This window comes from Emys orbicularis, chromosome 3 (assembly GCF_028017835.1).
Source record: "Emys orbicularis isolate rEmyOrb1 chromosome 3, rEmyOrb1.hap1, whole genome shotgun sequence".
In the NCBI taxonomy this organism is placed as follows: domain Eukaryota; kingdom Metazoa; phylum Chordata; order Testudines; family Emydidae; genus Emys; species Emys orbicularis.
In genome coordinates this window covers 122,236,843-122,263,878 of record NC_088685.1, presented here as the reverse complement: position 1 = coordinate 122,263,878, position 27,036 = coordinate 122,236,843, and the positions used below count along the sequence as shown (strand labels likewise).

The window sequence follows — 27,036 nt, the reverse complement described above, 5'->3', positions numbered from 1 at the left end:
TATCATAATGCATAGACATTCTGAAGGTTGCATAGGCTACTTTAATTCTGGCATTTCCTAATTTTTGGCTGCTTGACTTTGCCACCTTAAATAATGTTAATTAAATGTAGTTTTTTGTGTGTAAGTCTTTGCACCACCAGGGTCTAAGATGCTATATTTCTAAAATATTATATGTAGCATAACACTATTCAAAAATCTTTCAGATTTCAAAGTTTTGTCTGAACCAAGACCACAGGCCTGAGTGCAAGCATAGCCTTGGTTTGTGATTTTTGTTTTCCTTTCAAAGCACTAACTCTAAACACTTGCTATCACATATGATTGGCTAGTGTCTGAAATTCTTTATTACAGTGTCACATTTTGGCCTAAAATGATTAATTAATACCTGCAGTTAAAATGTCATTTTCGTTTTGTGTTGATCTGACAACCCATTTATTTTTCCACTTTAGAGTTTGTGACTACAGAATCATGGAAAACTTGTGTGATTGCAGTAATATTGTTCTATTTGTATTCATATTTTCAAAGTACTATGGAAATCACAACTAAAATTAATTGAAATATTCAAGGCTAGTTTTGGCCATAACATCTACCTTCTCTTACTACAGATTATCAATATAGGACGGTTGCCCAAGCCTGTGATCAGAGGACTGTGATCGGTTTGGCCCGATCCAAGGATATTGATCTTCGGTTTTTTTTGCCACCACCTCCCTTACCAAAAGTAAAAGCTGTAAGTAAATGAAAATGTGAGTAATTAGTTGAATCTAGTCACTTTTGGTGACAAAAGTCACAACAGTGTTTTGAGGTAAGCTGGACTACTCCTACTCCTCATTTTATTTATAATTATCGCCATTCCAACTGCCCCCCCCTCCCCCAGCACTTGTAGTATAGTACAATTAAGGGCTTGTCTGCACTTCCAGCTCTGCAGCTGTGCCCCTGTAGCACTTAGTGAAGGTGCTACCTCTGCTGACAGGAGAATTTCTCTCATCTGCGTAGTTTCTCCACCTCCCCGTGTGGTGGTAGCTATGTTGACAGAGATGCCCTCCTGTTGACATAGTGCTGTCTACACCGGTAGTTAGGTCAGTATAATTGTTTCCAGACCCCTGAGCGACATAGTTATACCAACACAACTTTGTAGGGTGGATCAGGGCTAAATCTTACACCAGAACCTTCATTAAGTTAGAGTTTAGGTTGATGAAATGCACTGCATGTCAACACAATCAGTAAGAGTCAGGGAAATAATGAGCTAAGCAGACATTTCACATTCAGAACAATCTCAGGTCACATCTTAACTTCCCAAGCCACGCAGATTTTACAGATCCTCGGGACGCTTTAGATGCAGTTCTCCTACCTGTCCCTTCCCTGTTGCTCTTACCAAAAATGAGCTCCTTCAGCCTGGATTTGTTAACCACTTGGGCATGCTGTAAAGCCCATCTTCCTCCCAGGCATTTGAGTGGGGCTGAACTCAGGGCTGGAGGGGTTTGTTTTTATTTTATTCTTATATTAACTGGTTGGTATCTATTTATATGTCAAGGTGGGTTGAGCAGTCCTTGTATATTGTATTCTGTATTTAATATATGGAATGGGCCCAGGGCTGGGCACCTGTAGAGGATTTTTGTAAATCTAATAAAATGAATCCTTATCATGGGCAACATGTCCATTCTAAGCCTCAAGACTTGCAAAATTAGATATGGCATGTAGCAGTGATGTTCTGTAGCTTTGCACTGTCAGGTTTATCACCCTTGGAATGTGATATGACCAGTGTGAATAAAAATGGGAATTTTTAAAAAATAAAAAAATGGATTTTTTATTTAAATCAGATTTTTAAAAATTAAATACAATTTTATTTAAAAAAAACCCATTTAAAATTAACTTTGAAATTGGCAATCTGTATTGAGGCCTAAACCTCTTATAATCTGTTAAAATAATTTAAAGCAATACATGTTTGCAGTCAAATTTTAAAGGAAGTCAGACCACTGTACTAAGGGAAGGCCCTGGCTAAGCACTTGGAACCAGAGTTTGTTGTGGTGGTAAACCATCTTTTAACAGCAGTAGCCTCTTCTGCAAGTGTAGAGAGAATATTTTCAATTTATTTCAATTTATTCAGCTACTTCAGTTTATGACCGATTGCAGCTGCGTGCACTATTTTAAAGAGACCCTATTGTATTTTGTTTATGAGTGGTTAATGTAATATGTATCATTGTGGGCCAGAGATTGTAGGCAGCTTGGGTGGGGGAGGGTAGGTAGAGGAGGATTACCACAGCTCCTACAGGAACTAAAAACAGTGGGGGTGATTAAGGCTAGTCTCTGAAACTGCAAACAACTCCAGAGCCGTACTACCTGCTGGGGTGGCTTGCATATACTGGCTCTAAATGGATTTTCCATAGACCAACAAACAAACAAAGGGCTTTTGGTATAAAAAGGGTGGGTTTAAACCAACACAGGGCCTTCTTTTGATTTGGGAAATGGACAGGACCTTCTGTCCAAGGTGGGGCCCAACTAGGGTGACCAGATGTCCCGATTTTATAGGGACAGTCCCAATATCTGGGGCTTTGTCTTATATAGGCACCTATTACCCCCACCCCCGTCCTGATTTTTCACATTTGCTGTCTCGTCACCCTAGGCCCAACCCTTGTGGAAGGTTTGGAAAGACTTTGGGCAGCTAGGGCCCCATGAGACTGATGGGTGACATCTGGTAACTTTTAGCATGCATATAGGAATGTTTATTGTTTTTCATATGTTGCCTCTGTAATGCTTTTACCCTAAGAATAAATGTATTTTGCTTTGTGAAGGCTGGCTGGTAACTGGTATACGTTGTTGTAGGCCCTGGAGAAAGGCTAATCACAGGTGCTAGACCCTGGTCAGACCTTCTGGGGAAATCACAGTGAGATGCAGAGGGACTGCAAACCTGAACATGGTGGCCAGAAACAATCAGTTCAGTTCATAAACTGCAGTTAATAATACATCCTTTGTTTAATAAATCAGTTAGCTTTAAATGCAGATCATGATTTGAAAAGAACTTTCTCATTTATTCAGTACTTTTAAGGTAGCTTTATTTAATAAAACAAAATGTACAGTGCTGTTTTTGTGCATTTTTAATTGAATTTGAATTTCCATTCAAATAGATTTTGACACAAATCACAAATAAAAAATTAATTATCTAGTAAATAAGAAATGCATCACTCAAGATTTTCTAATGTAATAAAAAAGGGAGACTTTAAGAATCTGAATTAAATGTAAATTAAGCTATGTAATTGCTTAAATACATATGTATAGATCTAGTATACCCTGGTTAGCAAAAAGAAACACCAAATTTAGTATAAAGGCTATATTTAGTTACGAATCAATCTGTAGATTCTATCAATCAATATGTTTTAATGTTACCAACTAATGAGAATTAACCTTTGTGTAGAAAATAACTTAAGTACACATGCACAACACAATTGAAATCAGTTATTTAAATCAAGGTTTCTTGCTTGCTGATTTAAATCATGATTAAAATCAGTGACTTGAACAGGGTGGATTTGATTTAAATCACTAGTCAGGAAGACTCGATTTAATCATGGATTTCTACATAAAAGTGCATTCTTGTTCGTTGTTATAACCTTAATACATATTCTTCACAACTCAGAGAAAGATGTAGGTTTCATTTTTAGAAGGTACACACTACATTTTTAAAGTGATTTATTTTGAAAACTTTTCAGATTAGTTTTACAGCTATATCAGGAAATGAATGATTGTTTGGTTATGTCATTTCCCAAAGGTAATTGAAGCAGATATTTATGAAGTCACTGGGAGGTGAACTATCTCCAGTTCAACAGGTTAATCATTAATGTTTGGAGGATTTTCTTGCCATGCTGTATTAGGAGGAGAACATCATCAGACAGACATTTAAATTGTTTTATTTAACTAAAACAACAATGTTATGTATTCTGGATTTTTTTCTTCAACAGCAAACATAATATTTTAACAAAACAAGCATATGAATTTTTGAATGTAGCTAAACATTCAAGTTTTTTAAAATCAGTTTTGTTTTTGTTAAAATTGTTTTAAACTAAAATAGTTAAATGAAATATATATTTTTTAAAAACAAAAATTAAATCGACTATGTCAGCCAGGTCAACATGAGAAACTTAATATTAATATTGTCTTCTGCAGCTAACTCAGTCGTCTTCAACTTCATTTTCCTTTTTGTTCATAATCTGGAAAAGAAAAACAAGCTTTCCTGCTTTTTCAGGTCCCAAACGATTTCTCAATTTGGAATGAATTAGTCCAAAGGAAGAAAACATTCTTTCAACACCGGCAGAAGAAGTTACTGCTGTTAAAAGTGAGATTATCACTTCAACAGTCTCTGAATCCAAGTGATTAAGTGACTTCCACCAGTTCATTGGTGTGACTTTCTTTAAAACATCATGAGCAAACATATTTCTTGAATGGTTCTTATTCCCAAACTGGGTCTCTGTTACGTCCCGCTGCCATTATAGGTTTTCCCATCTAGTGAGAGAATGGTATGGTAGATCTCAAATCAATGAAGGCTACACTCAGAAAGACCTCAAGACTTCTGGAATATGCTGCTCAACAGTTTCATTTTTGTTTCTACTACCTGTCCCTCCCTTCTCACATTTATCTCCAGACTTCTTCTCCTTGTCCAGATCTATTCCGCCCCCAACAATCTTCTATTCATTCAACTTTTTGAAACTTTGCACTTTTAGAGAGAGGTAAGGGATTGACTCTGTGTACACAAATTTGCAGAGGGACAATAGGGCTGAGGTCTGTTATTTCTCACCTCTATATATTATTTATTTATTTGTTTAAAAACATTTTTGCTGTTAATAAGCATGTTATCTCTGGAGACACAAATCCACAGTTTGAGAACTGCAAAACTAAGCATCTCTGATGGTATCTTCTAGACTGAGCACTGAGTCCCATTGGGTAGATAGAAAGATTAACCTAAATAATCTATACAGAAGCCCCTGGAGCCCCATAAGACTGGGTCCCCTAATCCATGAATGATTGGAACTCATTTACAAAACTTTTCTTAAACATTACATGAATACATTGTCTCATACTATAGAATTAGAATTTATAATCCCTATTCCATGATGAGATATCTTAGAGCTATAATGTATCTTAATTAAAACTATCTTTAGATAGTTTTTTTCCTCAAAAATAATTTTATAAAAAAAAATCTGATTTAAATAAAAAAAATCCAATTTGTTTGATTTAAAAAATAATAATAATTGATTTTTATCCACCCTGGACTTGAATTACTTTGATTAAATCAGTCCAACATGGATATGACCATGGGTCTAACTATTTCCAAACAGTTGAACCTCTCAGGCTTGAGGCATACTGGAGTACAGTAATGTATATTTTTACTATTCCAGCTGTATAATCACTGGGTAACTGATATAGTGGATATCCGTATATAGAGATTAGGGAGGTCTTTGCATCCTACTCATTGAGGAATTGAAGTAAAACGTTCCAGCGGCAACTGTTGGTCTGTGCATATCCATCTACCAGTGCCATAAAAGATCAAAATCATTTGAAAGCAAGGAAAGTTCCCCCATGTCTATCTCCAGAAGCACAGGATCCAAGAAAGAGAATCAAATCAAATGATATGTTCAGAGATGCTGATTTACTGGTAGGTAATTTTCATATATGAGGAAAATAAGCCAGACCAGGTTAGAATTGCCCAAGACCAAGGCTGCAGATGGAGGCAATATCAGAAAGAGGGTTCGAACTCATGAGTCACTAGCTCCAGAAATTGTATTCCGACCATTAGCTTGCATTTTTTCTCATCCTGAGTATGTGGCCTTAGGCAAATGACTTAACCTCACTGTACCTGTTTTCCCATCCCCACCTACTTGACAGGGGTGTTTTGTGGATTTCTTAATGAATATTTGTACAAATACTTCAAAGATAAAGAAATATACAAGTGTTAACTATTTTATTTCTCTCTTTAATGCCATAATTTAATTTCTTAATCATGCTATTATTTTTGTAGTTGGTTGATGAAACCATATAGTCTTAATCTGCACCATTATTTTTGTGGTGATCATCATGCAATTGAGGGCCAAGTTTCAAGCTTTCTTGTTGTATACCCTGGTGCTTTCCTGCTCTAAGCTCCATTTCATTTCTGTAACACAGGCCAATAGGACCCACATTTTTATTCTTCCAGACCTCATTGAAATAAAATAAGTCCTAAACCTAGAAATTTAAAGCTGACTTTCATTGAAAAATTTGCTCACCAATAATAACCTGTCATTTTATAGGGCTCTACATCTTCCAAGTGCTTCACAAACATTAGCTTAGGTTGCAGAGCACTCAAACTAGGCCTTTCAGTTTACAGCATTACTTCATGTAACAATTTCTGTTGTTCCAAATCTTTGTTTGCTTTCACATAATTTCCTGCTGTGTTCCTTTGGAGAGCGTTAATGAGTATTTGTGTTCTTTTGTTATAGGATTATGCTATAGAAGATGAGCTCCGATTGTTATTGGTATCTTTACCTCAGACTGATCTTGAGCAATGTGTCCAGTACTTCACATCTCTGGCTTTAAGAGAAAGCAGTCAGACTCTAGCTGCACAGAGGGTGAGCTCTTAACTCCAGGATGGAATTATACAGAACGTTCTCTCTTTTTAAAATAAGTATTTATTTAAGATATAATTTTATAATATTAGAGTGGGTGAAGCTTTCCCTTTCCGCACCCCATGGTGCTTCTGCTCCACTAGGACTGAGACTCTTTGTGGGGTTATGCAAAGATGAGGGAGAGCTTGTTCCCTCCTCCCTTCCTGTTTTCACAACTGTACAGGTCTAACTACCATCTGATCCTTGCGGTTTATGCTCTCAGGCATGTTGTTGTAAAAATGAGATACGGGGCAGGAATGGTATTGTATTAATACAAATAAAAAACCTACAGTGTTTCCCCCCCTTATTATACTTTCTGTAGTTAGTAGGTTCTCCTTTGAGTGAGTCTGCACATATACATTTCACTGTAGGTTAGGGTTGCCAACTGTCTAATCAGACAAACCCAAACACCCCTGCCACGCCCTGTCCTGCCCCTTCCCTGAGGCCCCGCCCTTCTCAGAGGCCCCACCCCACTCACTCCATCCCCCCCATCTCCCCCGGTGCTTGCTCTCCCCCACCCTCACTTTCACTGGGCTGGGGCAGGGGGTTGGGGTGCAGGAGGGGGGGCAAGCTCTGGGAGCAAGTTTGGGTGCTGGAGGGGGCTCAGGGCTGGGGCAGGGGATTGGAGTGTGGGGGGGTGACGGGTGTGGGCTCTGGAAGGGAGTTTGGGTGCAGGAGGGGGCTCTGGGCTGGGGCAGGGGGTTAGAGTGTGGGAGGGGGTTTGGGGTGCAGGAAGGGGTGTGGGGTGCTGGCTCCGGGAGGGGGCTCAGGGCTGGAGTAGAGGGTTGGGGTGCAGGAGGGGGTCTGGGCTCTGGCGGGGCGGCACTTACCTCGGGAGGCTCCCGGTCAGCGGTGCAGCGGGGCTAAGGCAGGGTCCCTGCCTGCTGTGGCCCCGCGCTGCTCCTGAAAGCGGCCAGCACGTCCCTGCAGCCCCTGCGGGGTGGGCCAGGGGGCTCAGCGCGCTGCCCCTGCCTGCAGGTATCTCCCCTGCAGCTCCCATTGGCCACAATTCCAGCCAATGGGAGCTGCGGAGTCGGTGCTTGGGGCGGGGGCAGTGTGCGGAGCCCCCCTGGCCTTCCCTACCCCTAGGCGCCGCATGGACATGCTGGCTGCTTCGGGGAACAGCACAGGGCCAGGTCAGACAGGGAGCCTGCCTTAGCCCCGCTGCACCGCCGGACTTTTAGTGGCCTAAAATCTCCCAATTTGGCTTCAGTAGCCTCCAGGAGATAGAGCCCAATTTCGGCAGACTCCCGGCGAAACCGGGAGGGTTGGCAACCCCACTGTGCGCCCAGTGCACTGAAGTTGGAGATTTTGCCAGCAGTGTCACTAGGCGTTGTTAGTGCTTGTGTGCTGAGCTGAGGGCATAAAAGAGGTGTGTCTGTTGCCTCCCTCTCAGTTCTTTCTCGCCTCCCATGGTGGGAGTTGGAGCTCCCTGTTGCTCTTTAGCTTCAATTCACCAGCTTAAAAAAATTACTGTATATGGTTGTATAGTATTAGCTTAGTCTTAGTGTAAGTTAGTATACAAGCCTTTTTCCAGACATATGCCAGTTCTCAAACCTCCCGAGATGATGTCAGCTTTGGCAAGTTGGTATTCCAGTCTCTTTTCAAATAATCTGAAGTCCAACCATCTGTAAGGAAACTGCTGGTGAGTCACCTACAGAGTAATGTATATGTGCACAATCACTCAAGGGAGAAAAAACATAGGTGTTGGAACTAGACGTGTGGGGGTGCTGCAGCACCCCCTGGCTTGAAGTGGTTCCCATCATATACAGGGTTTACAGTTTGGTTCAATGGCTCTCAGCACCCCCACTATAAAAATTGTTCCAGCACCCCTGGTTACTTACCCTGTTGCTCTTTGAGATGTGTTGTGCACATATACATTCCATGACCCTCCCACCTTTCTTGCTACTTAGGACTTTAGACAGACAGTGGAGAGAAGAAATGGAAAGGGGGGCAATGGACATGCCCCTTTTATGCTCTCAGTTTAGTGCATGAGAAGAGCAGGGGAGCCTAGTGGTACTGTTTGCAAAAGTCTCTGGCTCAAGTGGATTGAGCGTACAGACACCCACAGTGGGATGTATATGTGCACAATGCATATTGAAGAACAACAGTTACTGTACAGGTAAGTGACTGTTTTCTATAAAAGCTACTGATCTAATGGGCTGTTTTATTTTTTTTTCCTTTATAAATATTAGAATATTTCAGAACATATAGGGATATATTAATGTAATACACATAAGAGCACTTGGTATAACAGCTTTACAGGCTGTTGCACGCTTCACTTTAAAAAAAAATAACTAGAACCACTCCTCTTATTTAGCCATTTGAGATTTGAGTTGATTGTTATTGATTCTTATTCCAGGGGGGCTTGTGGTGTTTTGGAGGAAATGGGCTTCCTTATTGCGAGACTTTGAGTAAAGTCCCTTCAGAGACAGTAGAACTCTTCTGTTTACAAGCTTTAGTGCAACATTCAAAGGTAATCCATGTATAAAACTATAATTGAACAGCTGTATTGATAAACTTTCCTTTCTGATCTTACCTTTTGCATGTGTGGGATGTGGGGGGAAGCTGCCTTCACAACCTTCCCAATATCGTTTCCTCCCCCAAACCGCTGAGGTGCTGTTCACAGGATTGGAATCCATGTATGAGTGGGGGTGGAGTGGGAGGTTTGTGGGGACTGTCCACAGGATCTATCATTGTCTCCCACTACAACCACGGATATTCTCCTTCAGTGATGGAGATTCCCTTTTAAGGAGTTCCCCCGGGCATCTATGGCAAAGAGTGGAGGGGGGAGTGGGGTGCGTGGGGTAGCATGGATCTTCCAGTGTTGGTGGCAGGCCCTACAGTTGATTTCACGGTGGGGCACACCCAGGGAATAGTCAGGGATAAACTTTATGAGGAGGCCCTTGTGAAGTATTCCTCTACTACTTTGTTGTTGTTCCATATTCTGACGCCAGTGCCTCTACCCTGCATAGTGGTAACAGCTATCCAAGGCTGTACATGTCAACTCCTCAGTGGAGGACATATCAGTTATGTGGAGTCTGGGTATATTCTAAGAATAACTTGTTTTATTTACACATGCACATCAATCCTGGAACAGAGATGGTCATATAGGCAGTCCCTTCTTTCAGGAATATCAGCGCTTGTCTACACAACAAAGCATGCCAGAGGGGTAAAGCGCACTAACGCTTGGTGTGTTCTAAAAGCTACTTAGTTCGCATGAATGTAGCAGGGCCTCCATGGAGCAATTAGAGTGCTTAACAAATCACATCCCTCTAGTGCATTTTGCTGGTGCCCTGTAGACAAGCCCTCAGTCTAAGACTAAGGTGGACTTTCCAGAGAGCAACTCTGTATTATGAATTAACTCTGATCAGAGACCAAGGCAGAGAGCAAACTCTCCTACAGCTCGCACTGCAGCTCTTCCTCCCAAGGATCATTGCCTCTACACAGAATCTTGCATAACAAAAACTAACAACAATACAGCATGTCTTCCCAACATTGAACATTTACTTGCACAGTAAGAAAAATAAAGTGGAAGACTATGTGTAACAGCATCACCTGGTGACACTTGCCATAACAATATTAATTGCACAAGAAAGACTGCAGGTAGAACATAGCTAAAATCAGAAGCTGAATAAATACATATTGAAAAAAATCCACTAAGCTAAATTTATGGTAGGGAAGAGCAAAGAGCACAGTACTCAGCCATAGCACAGTATTCAACACTATAATAGAAACTTTCATGTCACCAGCATCCAGGGGTGAAAGTAACTTAAAGGACTTACCGGTACTCTGGAGTCCTTAGGAGGGAGCGGGTCCTCAACCGGAAGAGGCGTGGCCTTTAAATCCCCCAGCGCTTTAAATCAGTATTTAAAGGGGCTGGGGCTGTGGTAGCAGCAGCTGGGAGCCCCGGGCCCTTTAAATTACCCCCGGAGCTACCAGCTGCAGAGGTGGCTGGGAGCCCCAGGGGTAATTTAAAGGGCCTGGGGCTCCAGCTGCCACTACCGCAGCAGAGCCCCGGGCACTTTAAATCACCATCGGAGGGGGCTCTGGGCTGCCGCCGCTACCCCGGGCCCCGGCCTCGGGCGGAGCTTTAAAGGGACCGGGGCTCCGCTGCAGTAGCGGCAGCCGGCAGCCCCTGGCCCTTTAAATCACTGCCAGAGCCCCGCCGCCGCTACCCCAGGGATCCAGCAGCGGGACTCGGGTGGCGATTTAAAGGGCCCCAGAGGGTAGCGGCAGTGGGAGCCCTGGGCCCTTTAAATCGCCATCCGAGCTGCGCTGCCGGAGCCCCGGGGTAGCAGCGGCAGCCGGGGGCTCCGGCGGTGATTTAAAGGGCCCGGGGCTCCGGCTGCCGCTACCGCCCTGGGCCCTTTAAATTGTCCCCGGAGCCCTGCTGCTGGAGCCCTGGGGTAGCTGTGGCGGGGCTGCAGCAGCAAGTTAAAGGGCCTGGGGCAGTAGTGGCAGCTGAGCCCCGGGCCCTTTAAATTGCCGCTGGAGCCCCGCTGGCCCTACCCCAGGGCTCTGGCAGGCTCCGTGGACGATTTAAAGGACCTGGGGTGGTAGCGGCTACCTAAGCGCCGGACCCTTTAAATCGTCCCCGGAGCCCTGCTGCCGGAGCCCTGGGGAGGTGGCTGCGGGGCTCCGGCAACTATTTTAAGGGCCGGGGCGGTAGCGGCTACCTAAGCGCCGGACCCTTTAAATCGTCCCCGGAGCCCTGCTGCCGGAGCCCTGGGGAGGTGGCAGCGGGGCTCTGGCAACTATTTTAAGGGCCGGGGCGGTAGCGGCTGCTGGAGCCCCGGACCCTTTAAATAGCCACCAGAGCCCCGCCGCCGCTACCCCAGGGCTCCGGGGACAATTTAAAGGGCCTGGGGCGGTAGCTACAGCAGGCACCCCGGGGCCTTTAAATCGCCGCCTGAGCCCCGCCGCCTCTTCCCCAGGGCTCCGGCAGCAGGGCTCTGGCAGCAATTTAAAGGGCCCGGGGCTCCAGCAGCCGCTACCGCCCCGGCCCTTTAAATTGCCGCAGGGGAAGCTGATCCGCCCCGGTACCTGCTTACTTTCACCTCTGCCAGCATCTATTCAACAGCAATGGTCCACAGTATGGCTCATAAATGTGCAGTCATCTGCCTACATTGGTTTCTGTTGCTGCCATGAAGATCTGTAATGACAGAAGCACTGTTTAGAATAATGTTACCTTTTTGAATGAAAAAGGATTATAAGAGAGTGTTCTAGCGGGTAGGTGTGCAGAATAAGTGGCCCCAGCTTACACAATGCTTTAGAAAAAGTGGGCAGTTGTGTTATGGAGAATTGTGGTCTTAGGATCTGATCCTGCAAGGTGTCAAGCATCCTCGGGTCCCATTAACTTCAGTGGGAGAAAACAGGAAGTGCTCAGCCCCTTCCCAATATTGGGCTGTCAAGTTGGAATGATTGTGCAGTTTGCATGCTAAAATTTTTGACTCCATTTCTGAGTTCGTGGCATTCAATAAAAATAAGTATTTCATAGTTCTTATAATTTCTTAAATTGTTAAACTGAAAGATTTAAGCATAACATAAAAACAAATCCTATATTAAGTAAGAATTTCTGCATATGATGTGGATATAGTACTTAGTAGCTTTAATGGAGACTATGTACAGAGAGCTTCTCAGGAAACTTTTGCAGATTTGGATGTTTGCACGACTTCCACTTAGTATCACTGAATTGACTGTAAAATGCTAGGTTTCTACTCATTGTGATAAAATTGAAGCAAATGGAGGTCTTCAGCTACTACAGAAGATATACCAGCTTCGTAACGATTCTGCGAAAATACAAAGGAACATAATTCGCATCATTGGAAATATGGCTTTGGATGAACGTCTTCATTCATCCATAGTACGTGCAGGTAAAAAGAAAGCAAACGTAAGCAATCTTGATGCAATATTTATGTTCTAAATTTGAAAGTTAATTTATTACTTTTGTAAAATACACAGGATCAATAGTGCTGGAGGCAGAAGTCCTATTCATTTACAGACCAAAGCAGCATGGTCAGTGTTACTGCAAACTTGCCTCATCCCTACAGTCAGAGTCATTATAAATCATTGATGAAGGTTCAGAATTTGGGCTTAGTTCAGCTAAACATCAGAATTGGGATGTTTTTATGAATCTCTTGGCGTTCCTCCTCACAAACTCTATCTACCCAATAGTTCCTAGATTTCCTTACTGGCTGTGATTTCTTCTTGTAAGGAGGCCAAGTAGGTCTGTTCCTCCGCCGTCTGGAGTGAACAGGCCAGTCCATCAATTTCCTCTTTTTGAAGTAGATCTAGTAACTTCTACCTGGACTTTCTGCTCTGCCTCTTTTAACGGGCTCTCTTTGGAGTTTGTGCCCCAGCATGCACCTGGGGTTTGTGGAATTCTTTATGTTGTGAAGTCCTTCCTTCTGTTTCTGTGAGAATCCCTGCTCAATCCCTGAGACTGGAGGAAGAGATTGTTAGAGAACAGATATTCACAATCCTTTAATGCTCTCTGCTGTATACATTTCAAAGGATGTACTAATTTTTAAAGAGAACTCCATAGAAGAGCTACTGGGTCTTGGCAGTCCAGAACTGGGAAGAAGACTACTTGTTTGTCCCCATAAAATGCTTACCAGGGTGGATAAGAGAAAAGGACCTGTGAGGCCAGTAATTCTGTCTTCCCATGTTAGGACTGCCAGCACAGGAAGAAGAGGAAAGAGAACGGTAGAAGAGGTATTGGCTCATATTGGGCTCTCTGAGGGGGTGTGGGTATCCTTAGCTCAATGTTTTTTGACCCTTCAGAAAGGTTCAGTTTAAGTGATATTTTAAACAAACTATTTTTGCCATTTTTTGCTATTATAATACAGAGAAGTGGAAAAAGATGATTTGATAATGTTCTCTTAAGGACTTTCATTTTACACAAACCTTTGAAATATATCCTACTTCTAAAATCAATTTACATTCCTATGTGTCTTTCATAATTTTCTTGTAATTTTTATTAATTCTGAAAGGTATTTGTTTTCAAACAGGTGACGTATGCAGCTCATCTATTCCTTTTCCTTATTTCTGCTGTGAATTACTAATCCTGAATCTGTGACATTTCAGTCATACTTTGTCTTTCTTTCTCCTTTCTTCTCCCTGCCCATCAGATGTTGGAGGTCTCTTATTCTACTGGGCTACTGGGGAGGTGCCATTTCTTTTCTCTACCTTTCTCACATCTTGACTGCTTGAGGGATTTGGGGATTTACTCCCTTGCTCCTTTCCCCCTCCCTCTTCCTTTTGGGTGATGGGAGAAATTGAAGGGGGGTACACACTCATCTTCTTGAGAGAGAGAGAGTGCTCTGATCACCAGTTGGAGTCAGAGATTAATTGCGTACCACATCACTGTGGAATATTTTTGGCACAGTTCAGTGCATTACACAGGTGCTACCATCCAGCACTGGCTACAGTCTGAGGCAAGATACCTGGATTGAAATAGGGTTTGTTCTAGCATTGCAGTTCTTATGCTCCTACAATTATTTTGGCAAACATCATTTTAAATGAGAAAAGCCATTCTGCAATCATAGTTCAGATAATAGTTTCTTAGTAATTAACAGCCAATGAGAGATGTGTTTTGTTTTATTTTTAAACTAGGTTGGGTTTCCATACTAGCTGAAGCAATGAAGTCTCCTCATGTCATTCAGTCTTCACATGCATCCAGAGCCCTGGCTAATCTGGACAGAGAGACAGTGCAGGAAAAGTATCCAGATGGCGTATATGTTTTACATCCACAGTACCGTAGCAGGTAAAGAGGAGGGTCCTTACTCTACCACATGTTACTTCTTTTATTATTCACTTACAAAAAACTTTGTAAAGGTGGAGTTAAAATTGCTGCTGCCCAACAGTGCTGTCTGCTGTGCCTGTCCTTCTGGAATGTAGGACTTCAGCATCTTAAACTCAAATGTTAAGGCACTAGGAAGTACTCAGTGAAAGTCTCGTCATATCTTCCTGAAAAGAATGTGAGTGTTACAAGGAAAAACAAACACAAATTTACAAAAATTGGTATATGCACATTTAAGGTATTGCTTCACATGCAACTCAGCCCTGTTGGGATGCCAGCACCATGTGGATAATTGTTTTTTTGAAAGCAAGGAATATTTGGCAAAAATGCAGGAAACTAATTGTAGGAAATCCCCTAGAGTATTGTTAGTAAAACAATTAATTGTGCTTGTGCAGCTGGAAACAAGGAGAAGAAGCAGGTGTCAACTAGCAGCAACTACTCCTTATATTAATGCCATTGCACAGGCCACATGGAAGGTTCTGTTGGATTGTATGAATAGAAATCCTGATTTAGAATTGTAGTGGGCAAAGAGACTGGCATTTTTTATTATAGAGGATAAGGTACTATGATGTTCATTTCCTATTACCGTCCCTATGGGGGCATAGTTAAGATGGTGCTGTGTCTGAAGCAGCATCTTAAAGGTGTTCTTCGTTTTTCAGTTGCTCTTGCAAAATTTGTAAGGATTTTACTGTCTCCAAGCATACCAGTAAAATACTCTTTGGCCCACTTGGTGAGCAGCTCCTTTTGCATGTCTGAAGGGACAGATACCCTCTGACACCTTGATAGTGGCAAAATCTATTACAGTGCCTCAGTGTAGTACCAGGGATACCTCTATCCTTCAGTTTCTTGGTATTGGCTGGGTGTAAATTGGAGTTAGCAAAGGGAAACTTTCTTATTGCAGCAGTGAGATTCAGCAATGAGCCTCAGGGTACTTCCCTCATTGGTTATGGGTTCCTCCCTCATTTAATATTCCTGCATGTGTCTTGCAGGGTAAGTGGTATTGCCGTGGGGTTTAGGTTCCCCTTCCCTCCCCCTGTTTCTTAGTAAATCACACAATTGCATTACTCACAGTGTTCCAGCATGGTGAACATTCCATGGGAATTTCACTGTTCCTTTGGATGCAGCATGAAGGGAATGGTGTTGCTTCAGTTTTCCAGCCATTTTATAAGTTGAAAATGTATCTGTTTGTGATCCATTGATGTGCCACTAGCCTCTTATCGGGTCTGCATACCTCCAATAGCAGCAGTCCTACTGCAGACAGCTTGGATGCATTTAATGTTATCCTGTATGGACCACTTGAACTCCCTCCCTTTTCCCTAGCCCACTGTATTCTGTGTGGTTCCTCAGTTTACATTTTATTGTGTATACTACGTGTGATGATCTCCGTAACATAGATATATTGTGCAGGTTTTATTTTTTAAAAAGCACTTTGGGGTGGTTCAGGATGAAATGGCTTATGTAAATGTTAATTTTAATGTATTAAAATATGTACCCTACTTCTTTTTAAAATTCTTTCCAATATCAGTCAGCCCATTAAAGCAGACGTCCTTTTTATTCATGGTCTTTTGGGAGCAGCATTTAAAACCTGGCGACAACAAGACATTAAACAGCCTTTGGATGTAAAGGCTTTCGAAGGGGAAGAGGTTTACAGTGAATGCTGGCCAAAGGTAGGGAGACAATAACTAATTCCCATCAGATGATTGTTTCCTCTTCAGTGAGCATTGTGGAGAGGAAAATGGAAGAAACATAGTCACACAACACACAGTCAACCTGTGGAACTCTTTGCCAGAGGATGTCATGAAGGCCAAGACTATAACAGGGTTAAAAAAACAGCTAGATAAGTTCATGGAGGATACGTCCATCAATGGCTATTAGCCAAATTGGGCAGGGATGGTGTCCCTAGTCACTGCTTGCCAGAAGGTGGGAATGGGCAACAGGAGATGGATCACTTGATGATTACCTGTTCTGTTCATTCCCTCTGAAGCACCTGGCATTGGCCACTGTCGGAAGACAGGATACTGGGCTAGATGGACTATTGGTCTGACCCAGTATGGCCGTTCTTACGATTTTAGCAACTGCCTGGTTTTAATCTAGATTACTTCTAATCAGATTCTGCAAGTAGCTCTTTCTTACTTACTAGTAAATGTTTGTCAACAAGTTGCATTTCTGAACAGATTGTTCTTGGGGTGGGATTTCCCAGCTAATGTTAGCCCCTTTGATATAATTGTTTCGTCCAATAAAAGAGGACACAGTATCCTCCACATCTCTTTCTATTATTCCTCTTAGATTGGGCTAGAATTTGGTTGCCTAGTAGATATCTGTTCACTCTCCTTGCCTTTTTTATTTGCTATTCAGAGACCAAAAAAAGTCCACAAAATTCCAGATTTTTTCAAGTATACTATATTTTTATAAAGAAACGGATTGCTGATTAACTAAAGCTTTGTAGTGTTTGCTGTTGAATTTTTATCAGTGAATCAGTAACAAGGGCCTTAAAGAAATTTCGTTTGGTGTTGTGTATTTTATATCATAATGTAATCTGAAAAGTAACTGTAAAAATGGTAGTTCAGGGTTCCATTTTTAATCTAATTGATTTTCCATGTCACACAGGAGAGGGAGACAGAAGCCTGAGTACCGATTCCAGCTCTGGCACTCACTCTCTCCCTTTGTGGCTTTGGGCGGTTTCCTTAATCTGCATGCCTGTTTTCCAGTCTATAAAAGAGTAAGGGCTAGTCTACACTGGCAGCGCTTTAACATGCCTTGTGTGGCTGCAGTGCAACGCTGAGAGAGAGCTCTCCCAGCACTCTAAAAAAAACACCTCAAAGAGGGGTGTAGCTCCCAGCGCTGGGGCACTGTTTACACTGGCGCTTTACAGCCCTGCAACTTGCTGCACTCAGAGGGGTGTTTTTTCACACCCCTGAGCAAGAAAGTTGCAAGCGCTGTTAATTGCCAGTGTAGACAAGCCCTAATTCTCATGCATTTCAAAGAGGTGTTATGAGGATGTTCATGGGCAGTCTTCATCCCTGATATCATCCACTGAAGTCAGCTTTGTGAAGCTTTGCCATTGTTTGTAAAGCACTTGGAAGATTAAAGAAAAGCTTTAATTTTAAACTCAAAAGGTGATTTATCGAACTGCCAGTCCTGCAAACACAGCCTGAGAGCTTTAAAGTCAAGTTGCCTGTTAAATCATTATCAATAATAATTGTTTCTGCAATCAGAATTTAGTGGACTCTTTTGTCAATAATGCATGAGTCAATACAGAATCCAGCTCACTCTCCCATAGCTTTGGTGGCTTTGTGATGTGCTAACAGTAGTAAAAACTGTTTTGTCGTTTAAAGTAAGCAGCTAGGACATAAAGGAGCACCAGCAGCAAATGTTTTCAGAAGGGTATCCTTCTTATATTTCAGTCAGTTTTCTGTCCAAAACTGCACTTTACATTTAATAGGTTTTTTCTTCTTCTTCTAATTAACTATCAATCTTACAGCAGATTGCTGGTCTTGATTTTGATGTATGAGAACCAACTGGTGTAGTGTAAATTCAAGTATGCTCCTTTGTTTTGATTTTATATTTAATTTAGACCTGGCTAGCCTCAGACTGTCCTTCGCTTAGAATTGTATCTGTGGAGTATGACACCCACCTGAGTGATTGGAAAACAAAGTGCCCTATTGAGGACCACAGGTAACAAATGAAGTGCATGTAATTTGGGGAGGAGAGAAAAAGCTATACTATTGACATTTAGGATCCTATAGTCAGGAGCAGGTGATCTTATTTTTCCTGTCATGTGCTGCTGTGGAGGAGATTTTGGTTTGGAGAAACCTCTTACCACCTGTTCCTCAGCAAGTGTGCACACTTGATTTCCCTACTGCCTGAGTAGGTGCTTGTGGTGTCTCTCTAAATTCTTGTGGTTCATTCAGCTTTGCATTAAGGAGAAATGTGTGAAGAACTCTAGAGACTGGCCTGAATAGATTCTTTGTGGGGTGGGGGATTTCTTAACTTCAGACAAACAATTCTCCAAATGCACTACAAAACAATTTTCAGATTAAGACTTCATATGCCTAGTTTTGGCCTGGAGATCACTTGTATTCAAGAGTTATAAATCCCTGAAAAGAGAGAGATACTATTCTGTGGCAGATAAAATATAGTAGCTGTATAATAGTTTTGGACAGGAAGTAAAGGAGACCATATTCATCTGAAACTCAAGTTGGTATTTGTCAGGACATGTTTGCCAAAAGTGTTGTGGGATCTTTATTGACCACAAGTAATGAGAATTTCTGTTATACGTCTCATTTGAACAACAGCACCTCCAACTCAACAGGGTTTTCTAAAAGAAAAAATAGTAGAACAGACTAGGGGTATGTTCCAAAGCCCATTGAAGTCAACAGGAGTCTCTCCATTGACTTTAATGAACTTTGGAGGAAGCCCTAGGTCTCAATCCTACAAACATTTATGCATGAGCTCAGTTTGAAGCAGGTGAGTAGTCTCAAGGATATGACTAGGGGACTACTCCTGTGCTTAAAATGAAGTGTTTACCGGATCGGGGTCCAAAGGATTTATATTCCATAGTAGGGGAAAACTTTCATCACAGTATAGAAAATTAGGAGGCACAATTCTTATTGTTTTCTCTCCCCACTCCTTGTTCCTTCTATTTCTTGGTATTTAGCAAATTGGTACAATTATTCCAATAAAGGAAGCATATGTAATCCACTCCATTAGGGAAACAATAACAATCTCACGCACTTCTTTGAAATTAGTAGAAACAAAACATTACAGCTTAATAACAGCAAAAATACTTGTAGACAGGTACTTCTGTTTCTTACTGTGTCCAACCAGAGTTATGGAAGTGGAAAGGAGTTAGAAAAAGGAAAAAATATATTTCTCAATGTGTATTATAGTAATTTTTGTCCTCAGAATAAAGATCACCTGAGCATACTGTATTTGGTCATTTTGCAGTTCCATATGGGTGCTGAAAAAGGAAAAGTATGAAGGAGAATTTCTTAAGAGTATCAAGAAAGATGCAGCAGTAGAATCATAACCCTTGCATTATTATTCATAGATATGCTAGCTGACCTTTTAAAAGTGAGCTTTATAGTGTTGTCATGTAAAGTGTCACGGATGCGTGGGACAACAGTTAGAGTCCCCATGGAGCTGTGAAATCCCACATGCCATGCTGGACTTGATTCTCAGAAGGAGCAAATCCCTGCAGCTGTCTTAAAGATTTAGTTCAGTTGAAAAGACACATTTGAATCTCTTTTCACAGGTACTATAGCAGAGTGATCTTTAACATCCATTCTGAGAATTGACTGTACAAGGCTTTTCAAATGTGGCTGTTGTTTAGATCTTTGCACTGTAATATCGCAGTATCCTGATATTTCTGCTGCTCATTTAATTCTCCGAGTTCTCATCTTGTTCTGTGGTCCTCTATGTTCAACTTTACTTCTGCTGTGAGGAAGGGAGGTGATATGCTTTAAAGCATGGGACTGGGAATCAGTAGATGTTCCTGCTCTGCTACAGACTTGTTGACCTTCGGCAAGTCATTTACCTTTTCTGTACCTCAACTTCTCCATCTTCAAAATGGAGAAGATTATGCTTTACCACTCTTTTAACTCTGAGATTATTGGCTGGAAAGTGTAATAGAAGAACAAAGTATCAATAGGTATTATTTTAGAAATTATAGGTAGATCACAGACTTATTTGTTCAGAGCCCAGGTTTCAGCTTTAGCATTATCAGTGCATTGCTCCATACTTTAAGCACAATTTAGCAAAGTATTTGCTTGTCAGACACTGTTTGCTTCACAAGAGAATAGAATTCATTACACTCTGATGCTTTGAAAAGAAAAATATTTTTATATGAAAACCAAACTGTTTAAAATCCCAAAGCATAACGAGACATTTAGAGCTAATCCTAAATCCCAAAACTAAAGGAAAACTCTAGTGCTTCTAGAAAATATTCGTTATCTCTGTCCCTGCGCTCCTGTTGTTCCTAGTGGCCCCAGTCCTACAAGGTGTTCAGTGTCCTCAGTTCCCAATGAAGATGGTAATAGCTGGCTGTGTTCAGTAACTTGTATGATCAGGTCCAACGTGAGTTATCTACCTAATTCCCTTTTCATAGTGTTGATGTACTGAAACTCCACTCCAGCATGAGACTGCCCTTTAATATGTTTGCCTTCCGCCTTGCATCTCTCTTTTTCTTCTGCAGGAAATCTATTGCTTATAGGAGCAATGAGCTTCTTAACAAGCTTAGAGCTGCTGGTGTTGGAGACAGACCTCTGGTATGGGTATCGCATAGCATGGGGGGTAAGTACTTTGCTTATGCTGTACAGATCAGCTATGTATTATCGGCCATTATGCTTTAAAATGAGTAGCTAAATTAGCCTGAACAACCACATTTCAGATCAAACTTGATCACCCCAAAAGTTTGCAAAATGTGGTCTGAAAATATAAAACTGATGTTTTACTTTATTAACTATACTGCATTGCATAAACAATTTATTAATGAACTATATTGTTATCTCTTTGTACTATGTTGGGGAAGGGCACAGAATCAATGAATGATTTAGCTGAGATTGTAAGGAAGGTCATGTAATTGGGAACCTGTAGGCTAAATTGTCTCCTTGTTGGATCTTTAGTGAACATCACTGGTAGAGTTTAAAGGAAACCAAGTAAGTTTGGAATATTGGATTTGACACCAAATAGTAACAGTTTACATTTCCTGCCTCATTATAGTTTTCTACTTTTACATATTTTTCAGAGTAGACCTAATTAGTTGAGGAAAGAATATGATGGTCTGATTTGTATGTATTGTAATATGAACATTATTCTTGCAGTTATTTAGTTCCCTGCATAAATTAATATTTTTGTTGCCAGGTCTTCTAGTTAAAAAGATGTTGGTGGATGCTTCAAAGAACCCAGAAATGGATAAAATTGTAAACAACACCCGAGGAATCATATTTTATAGTGTACCTCACCATGGCTCCCAGCTGGCTGAATACTCAATGAATGCTAGATATCTTCTCTTTCCTTCTGTGGAGGTTAAGGAACTCAGCACAGGTATGCTCACTTTGTAGCCACTTAGCATAGGAGTTTATCTGTTTATGATTTTTGTCATTCCATCTGAAAATGCAAGATAAAAACAGCAAAAACCTTTTTTTTAATCTTTCTAAGGCTGTCAGTTAAAATGACAGAATAACTTCTGTACTTAACTGTTTGTAGAAGAGGCTAAAGCTGTGGGCATGTTTACAGAATAGTCTCAGACGTTCAGAAATGTAATAGTGTAGTATGTGACTCCTCTGTAGCATACCTTGTAATCAAATCTCAGGCAATGTAGGATTAAATGACAAAGTTAGCGTGGCATATTCTAGGCTGCTGTCAAACCCCTGAAAACAGGGTCTTACAATGGATGTGCTGCTGTTTTTACTGGAGTTATAATTTTGCCAAAATATTTCTTACAAGATAAAATATTGCAGATAAGTTTTTATTTTCTGAAAATGAGTTAACACAATTTATACAATATACAGTATTTCTTTTTTTCCTTCTTCAGATTCTCCTGCCCTTAAAGAACTAAATGATGATTTTCTTTCATTTGCCAAGGATAAGAAATTTCCAGTCTTGAGTTTTGCAGAAACCTTACCAACGCATATAGGTAGCATGATAAAACTTCACGTGGTACCTGTGGACTCAGCCAGTATGTCAATTAGCTATTTACTTTTTTCGCATATTGATGTAGGGGGATAGGCAATGCAGATACTGTAATAGAAATATCTGGAAAGATAAATAGGGGATATTGTATGAAAAACCGTTGATGGTTCCTTTTGTTTAAACTTTTGACCAGATTTTGATCTTGGATACATTTCTAAGTACAAACATGTAACCCTCCTATTGAAATCAGTGAGAACGCAGTGCATATCTGAGCATATTACTTATAGAGCAGTGTGGCAAAGGTTGTTCTTATGCATCTAACAGGGTCTTCTCCTTTTTTAAAGGTGGGAGAAATCACTGCACTCAAGCTCTTACAGTAGAGACCTCATGGTGTTCACATGGCCAACGTTCCCCATTTGGTTCAATGCTCAGTCTCTCACACAAACCCACTACACTACTATAGCATCCTTTTGGATGACCAAATACGGAAAACTTCAGGCAAAACAAAGAATTGCTCAGAAAGTTGTTAACATAATGCATATGTAAAAAGCAACAGAGGATCCTGTGGCACCTTTAAGACTAACAGAAGTATTGGGAGCATAAGCTTTCGTGGGTAAGAACCTCACTTCTTCAGATGCAAGTAATGGAAATTTCCAGAGGCAGGTATAAATCAGTATGGAGATAACGAGGTTAGTTCAATCAGGGAGGGTGAGGTGCTCTGCTAGCAGTTGAGGTGTGAACACCAAGGGAGGAGAAACTGCTTCTGTACTTGGATAGCCATTCACAGTCTTTGTTTAATCCTGATCAGTACTGCTGAGCTCCAGTTCATTTGCAAATTTGACACCATCAGATCAGGATTAAACAAAGACTGTGAATGGCTATCCAACTACAGAAGCAGTTTCTCCTCCCTTGGGTTCACACCTCAACTGCTAGCAGAGCACCTCACCCTCCCTGATTGAACTAACCTCGTTATCTCCATACTGATTTATACCTGCCTCTGGAAATTTCCATGACTTGCATCTGAAGAAGTGAGGTTCTTACCCACGAAAGCTTATGCTCCCGATACTTCTGTTAGTCTTAAAGGTGCCACAGGACCCTCTGTTGCTTTTTACAGATTCAGACTAACACGGCTACCCCTCTGATAATGCATATGGGATTAGAATAGAAGACTCAGCATAACCTTAACCAGAATTTTCACTAAAGTGATCAGGATTAGCTATCAGGAATACCTAAACACCATGACTAGTCTCAGTGTAACTAAATTTGCTGGGAGTAGAGCACCTTTATTATACACTTAAGTGATGGGTTTTCCCTTTCTTGGGGAAACTCTTTATACTGTATTCCATGTTTGATGTCCAATCCAGCCTAGCTTTAAATTCTAAAATCACAGTTTTTATAAGAGAGTTCATTTAATTATAGATGAACTTAATTATAAGTAAAAACCTTCTGCAGTCTTTTAGACTTCTTCAAAATGCAGATATTTTGACTTCAATAGGGCCAGGATTTAACCCAACGACAAAATTCCCATTGAGTTTAATAGGCAGGATTTCAATCTTTGACATTAAATGATTTGTGCAGTAGATAAAGCATATGTTTGTAATGTTCTCCTTATTGAGTAAGCTGGGTGCTGGTGACTAAATCAATAAGGGAAAATTATATGGGAAGGAATTAGTTTTCTAAAGCCCTGATCCTGCAAAGGGATCCGTATGGGCAGACACTTACATATTTGTGGAATCCCATTGAAGTCAGTGGAACTCTGCTGGGCCTAAGGGTCTGCCCAAGTGGATCCCTTTGCAGAATCAGTCTAAAGCTGCATCTATTTATGCAATATGTCATTGTGTTGGATAATGCTTTCAGCACATTTAAAAACAACCTAGTGTAAGACAAAATGAATAAATAACAGCTATGGAGGGGTTGGTTTTGGGTGACTTTAATTGTTAATGCAAGAGCTTTTTCTTAATCTACACTATTTTGTTTTTTTTCCTCCTCCAGATTTAGGCATAGGAGACCTAATTCCAGTGGAGGTTAATCATCTGAATATTTGCAAGCCAAAGAAAAAAGATACTTTTCTATACCAACGTACTGTAAAGTTTATTCAAGATGCTTTAGCAAGAGAACTGAGAAGTTGAGTCTTTACCATCCTTGCTTGCTTCTCTCTCCCATTTGGTGTAATGCAACAAAGTCTTTCCACTAAAACTGTTGGCAGGCCTCCAGAACTACAGACACGATATTAATAATAAAATCAGCTGTCCAAGTGGCTTTGAATATATCTTCTGCTTGGAAATCTACATTGTCTACATCTGAAATGCATTCAAAATATATACAAACAACCACAGCCCCAGAAATCTGGCAATAAAAGGTGAAAGTCTGATGTGATTCACTTTGACTTATTGACTACATGTATGTAATTCCTCTGATGATTTGACCAGTAGGCGATGGGAATGCAGTGGAGGAAAGGCTTCAGGTATCCTGTAGCTACTCTTCTGGAGCAGCATGGATGGGCTATGAAGGGTGTCCCATGGTTCACTTCTTAGCCAAGAAAGGTTGCTGTGATTGAGATGAATGTATATATGGTACACTAAGGACCAAAAACAATAAACCCAGATGATGATCTGTTTCTATAATAACGAGAAACAAATGGCTGTCTCAAAGTACACATCTGCTATCCATGTTTGGGAGTTTGAAACCTATTAAGAACACATGTGAATGATTCAAGATATTGTTTTGATTGGACCAGTTTATGCTGCTTGCCTTTCTGTTTAATAGGCCCAGACATTCTTCTAGTTTAATTCACTTTTTACCAGTTGGCATCAATTGATAACAAGCGCAGGAAACAGAGTGCTGTGTGAGAAAGAGAGGCATCACCTAATCTTTTGATCTCTGGTATGGTATCCTATGTAAAGGCGACAGTGACAGTTTAATTTAGTTTTAAACAAAAAGATAAATACATTCTTGTGCTGTTCCATTTTAATTCTGTCAGCGTTGGGCTTCAAGCTCATAGGAAAAGAACACTAGTGTGAGAAGTTTTTGACCTAGTTCTCTGCTCTGTCATAAACGAGATCTGGGTAGGGGACTTTTATGCTGATTTCTTGCTGCCTACTTTGGGAGTGCTGAAAAGGCAGCACACTTAACTCTTGGCTGGAGTGGTGCCTGTTGCCCAATAGGAAGCTCTCAGCTGATTTAAGAATGATGTTGATGAGGCTCAAATAGAGGGAACTTGTGTAGTCCTTCACAAGAAAGATGGTGGCTATGATATGAGGCTTTGGAATTTGCAGGGGAGGGGGCAGGAGGCTAAGGCAGAAAACATAAAGGAGTTCCCAGGGCTCCATCAGAGCATTTTATATTTGTGGGGGCCTAAACTAACTTATTGCTGTACATGGAGGAAAAACAGCAACAGTTTCTTAAATAATTATGTGGCCAATTTCACTGTATTTTTTTTATTATTATTATTTTTGCTAAAGCCCAGGATGATCTGGTTAACAGCATCGATGAGAGAGAAATATTTTGTAGAACAAGGGTAGCAGTGTTCAGCCACCTTTCTTAAAGCCTTAAATGATTCCAAACCTAATTAAGAGCAGCTTAGTTATGGGCTTGATTTAGCAAAGGACTAATACTGATCTAGTGGCCAAGAAATGTTGAAGACCACAGCCACAGAATCCCTGATAGACTGTCTGGCCTTCACTGTCACCCGAGCAAATCACCGTAATAGTCCTGGATTTTCCTAGCTAGCCATTTATCAACTAAGGCCTTTGTTGATGACGATAGGGGAACCACTGGAAACTGTTTCAGGACTTCTTTAATATGATTGTACAACGATGATGGTAAAAAGCACAATAAGATGATAGGAAGCTCAGAAGTCCCATAGTAGCTTGTATTAGTATGAGTGGATTGGTGGTGGTTTAGAATACTGAGTCCACCCCTACTAGTCCAACCCTAGAGCACTCTCCTGTAGGATGACCAGTGCTGGGAAATACAGAACCCAGAGCAGTACTGAAGGCCAGGCAGGCTTTCTTTTGGATCAAACCACATGTAAGAATTTTGGCTGCCACTATTTCAGACTGAAAATATAGTTTGGGACTGAGTGGAACAGGATGTATGGAATTTATCGGGATACACAGGGTTTTGGATAAGCTGAGAACTTTGCATTGTAAAACATGCAAATAGGGTGATGCGAACCATTTTTGAGTAAAAAGACATTTTTTGGCTAACAGGGAGTCAGATCAACCAGAGTCTTTTGGAATGCCTTGTACAATAAATCTGTCTGTATGAGCTACAGTAACTGGAATTCTTGAAGCAAATTTCAATTTTTTGCAACTAACAAATGTATTAATGTGTAACTTTAAATTAATATGTGGGTTATACAGTAACTTTGTGTTTGGGAGATAGTAATGAAATATGTTTTTTAAAAAAAATTTGTACTATATCTCTTGAAAAAATATATTAAACTTGAATAATCTGCTAAATGGAATGTATTGATATTACCATATTGCATGCCAATCCAAAATAGTGACCATAGTTTTCAGCAGGACTCACCGCACCTGTGTCCTTTACCCAACAAACCTACTACACTTTCCAACTGATGGTAATGTAGCTGCAGATCTGTGGATAGTTAGCAAATATTGTTAACCACTTGCTGACTACCTGATGATTCCTCTTCCTTCTACAAAAATTCTTCATTTTGATGCAAGTTTGGAGCGAATCTTTCCTTAGATGAGCCTTTAAACATGTTTCCAGATCACATTCTGAGGAAGCAACTTGGGTTTTTTATCTAGTTTAGATGGAATTATTTGTTTTATGCCATTATGATTCTTCTTTACATTTAGTTAAGAATTTCACAATTACTTACCCAAATTGAGAGGTGGGCACACTATTGGCACTGTGGGCTCTTCCAGGCCTCTTGACTTCTACAGCTTTGGGGCTGAGGTTGCTACCATCAATGGCCTTGGTACCAATGAAAAAGGATGCGCCTTCCTTGGT

General features: G+C 41.0%; 1 protein-coding gene across 1 annotated transcript in view; it reads left to right on the top strand.

Annotated features, from left to right (window-relative positions):
- Nucleotides 1-24,188, top strand: part of SERAC1 (serine active site containing 1) — a 52,884-nt gene extending 28,696 nt beyond the window's left edge. Inside the window, exons 7-17 of the mRNA XM_065401855.1 lie at nt 603-724; nt 6,459-6,587; nt 8,986-9,099; nt 12,337-12,499; nt 14,241-14,391; nt 15,953-16,094; nt 18,002-18,102; nt 20,621-20,718; nt 21,289-21,471; nt 21,962-22,105; nt 24,052-24,188. Of these exons, the coding sequence (XP_065257927.1) occupies nt 603-724; nt 6,459-6,587; nt 8,986-9,099; nt 12,337-12,499; nt 14,241-14,391; nt 15,953-16,094; nt 18,002-18,102; nt 20,621-20,718; nt 21,289-21,471; nt 21,962-22,105; nt 24,052-24,188 (1,484 nt within the window). The remainder of the gene's footprint in view (nt 1-602; nt 725-6,458; nt 6,588-8,985; nt 9,100-12,336; nt 12,500-14,240; nt 14,392-15,952; nt 16,095-18,001; nt 18,103-20,620; nt 20,719-21,288; nt 21,472-21,961; nt 22,106-24,051) is intronic.
- Nucleotides 24,189-27,036: the final 2,848 nt, after the last annotated feature.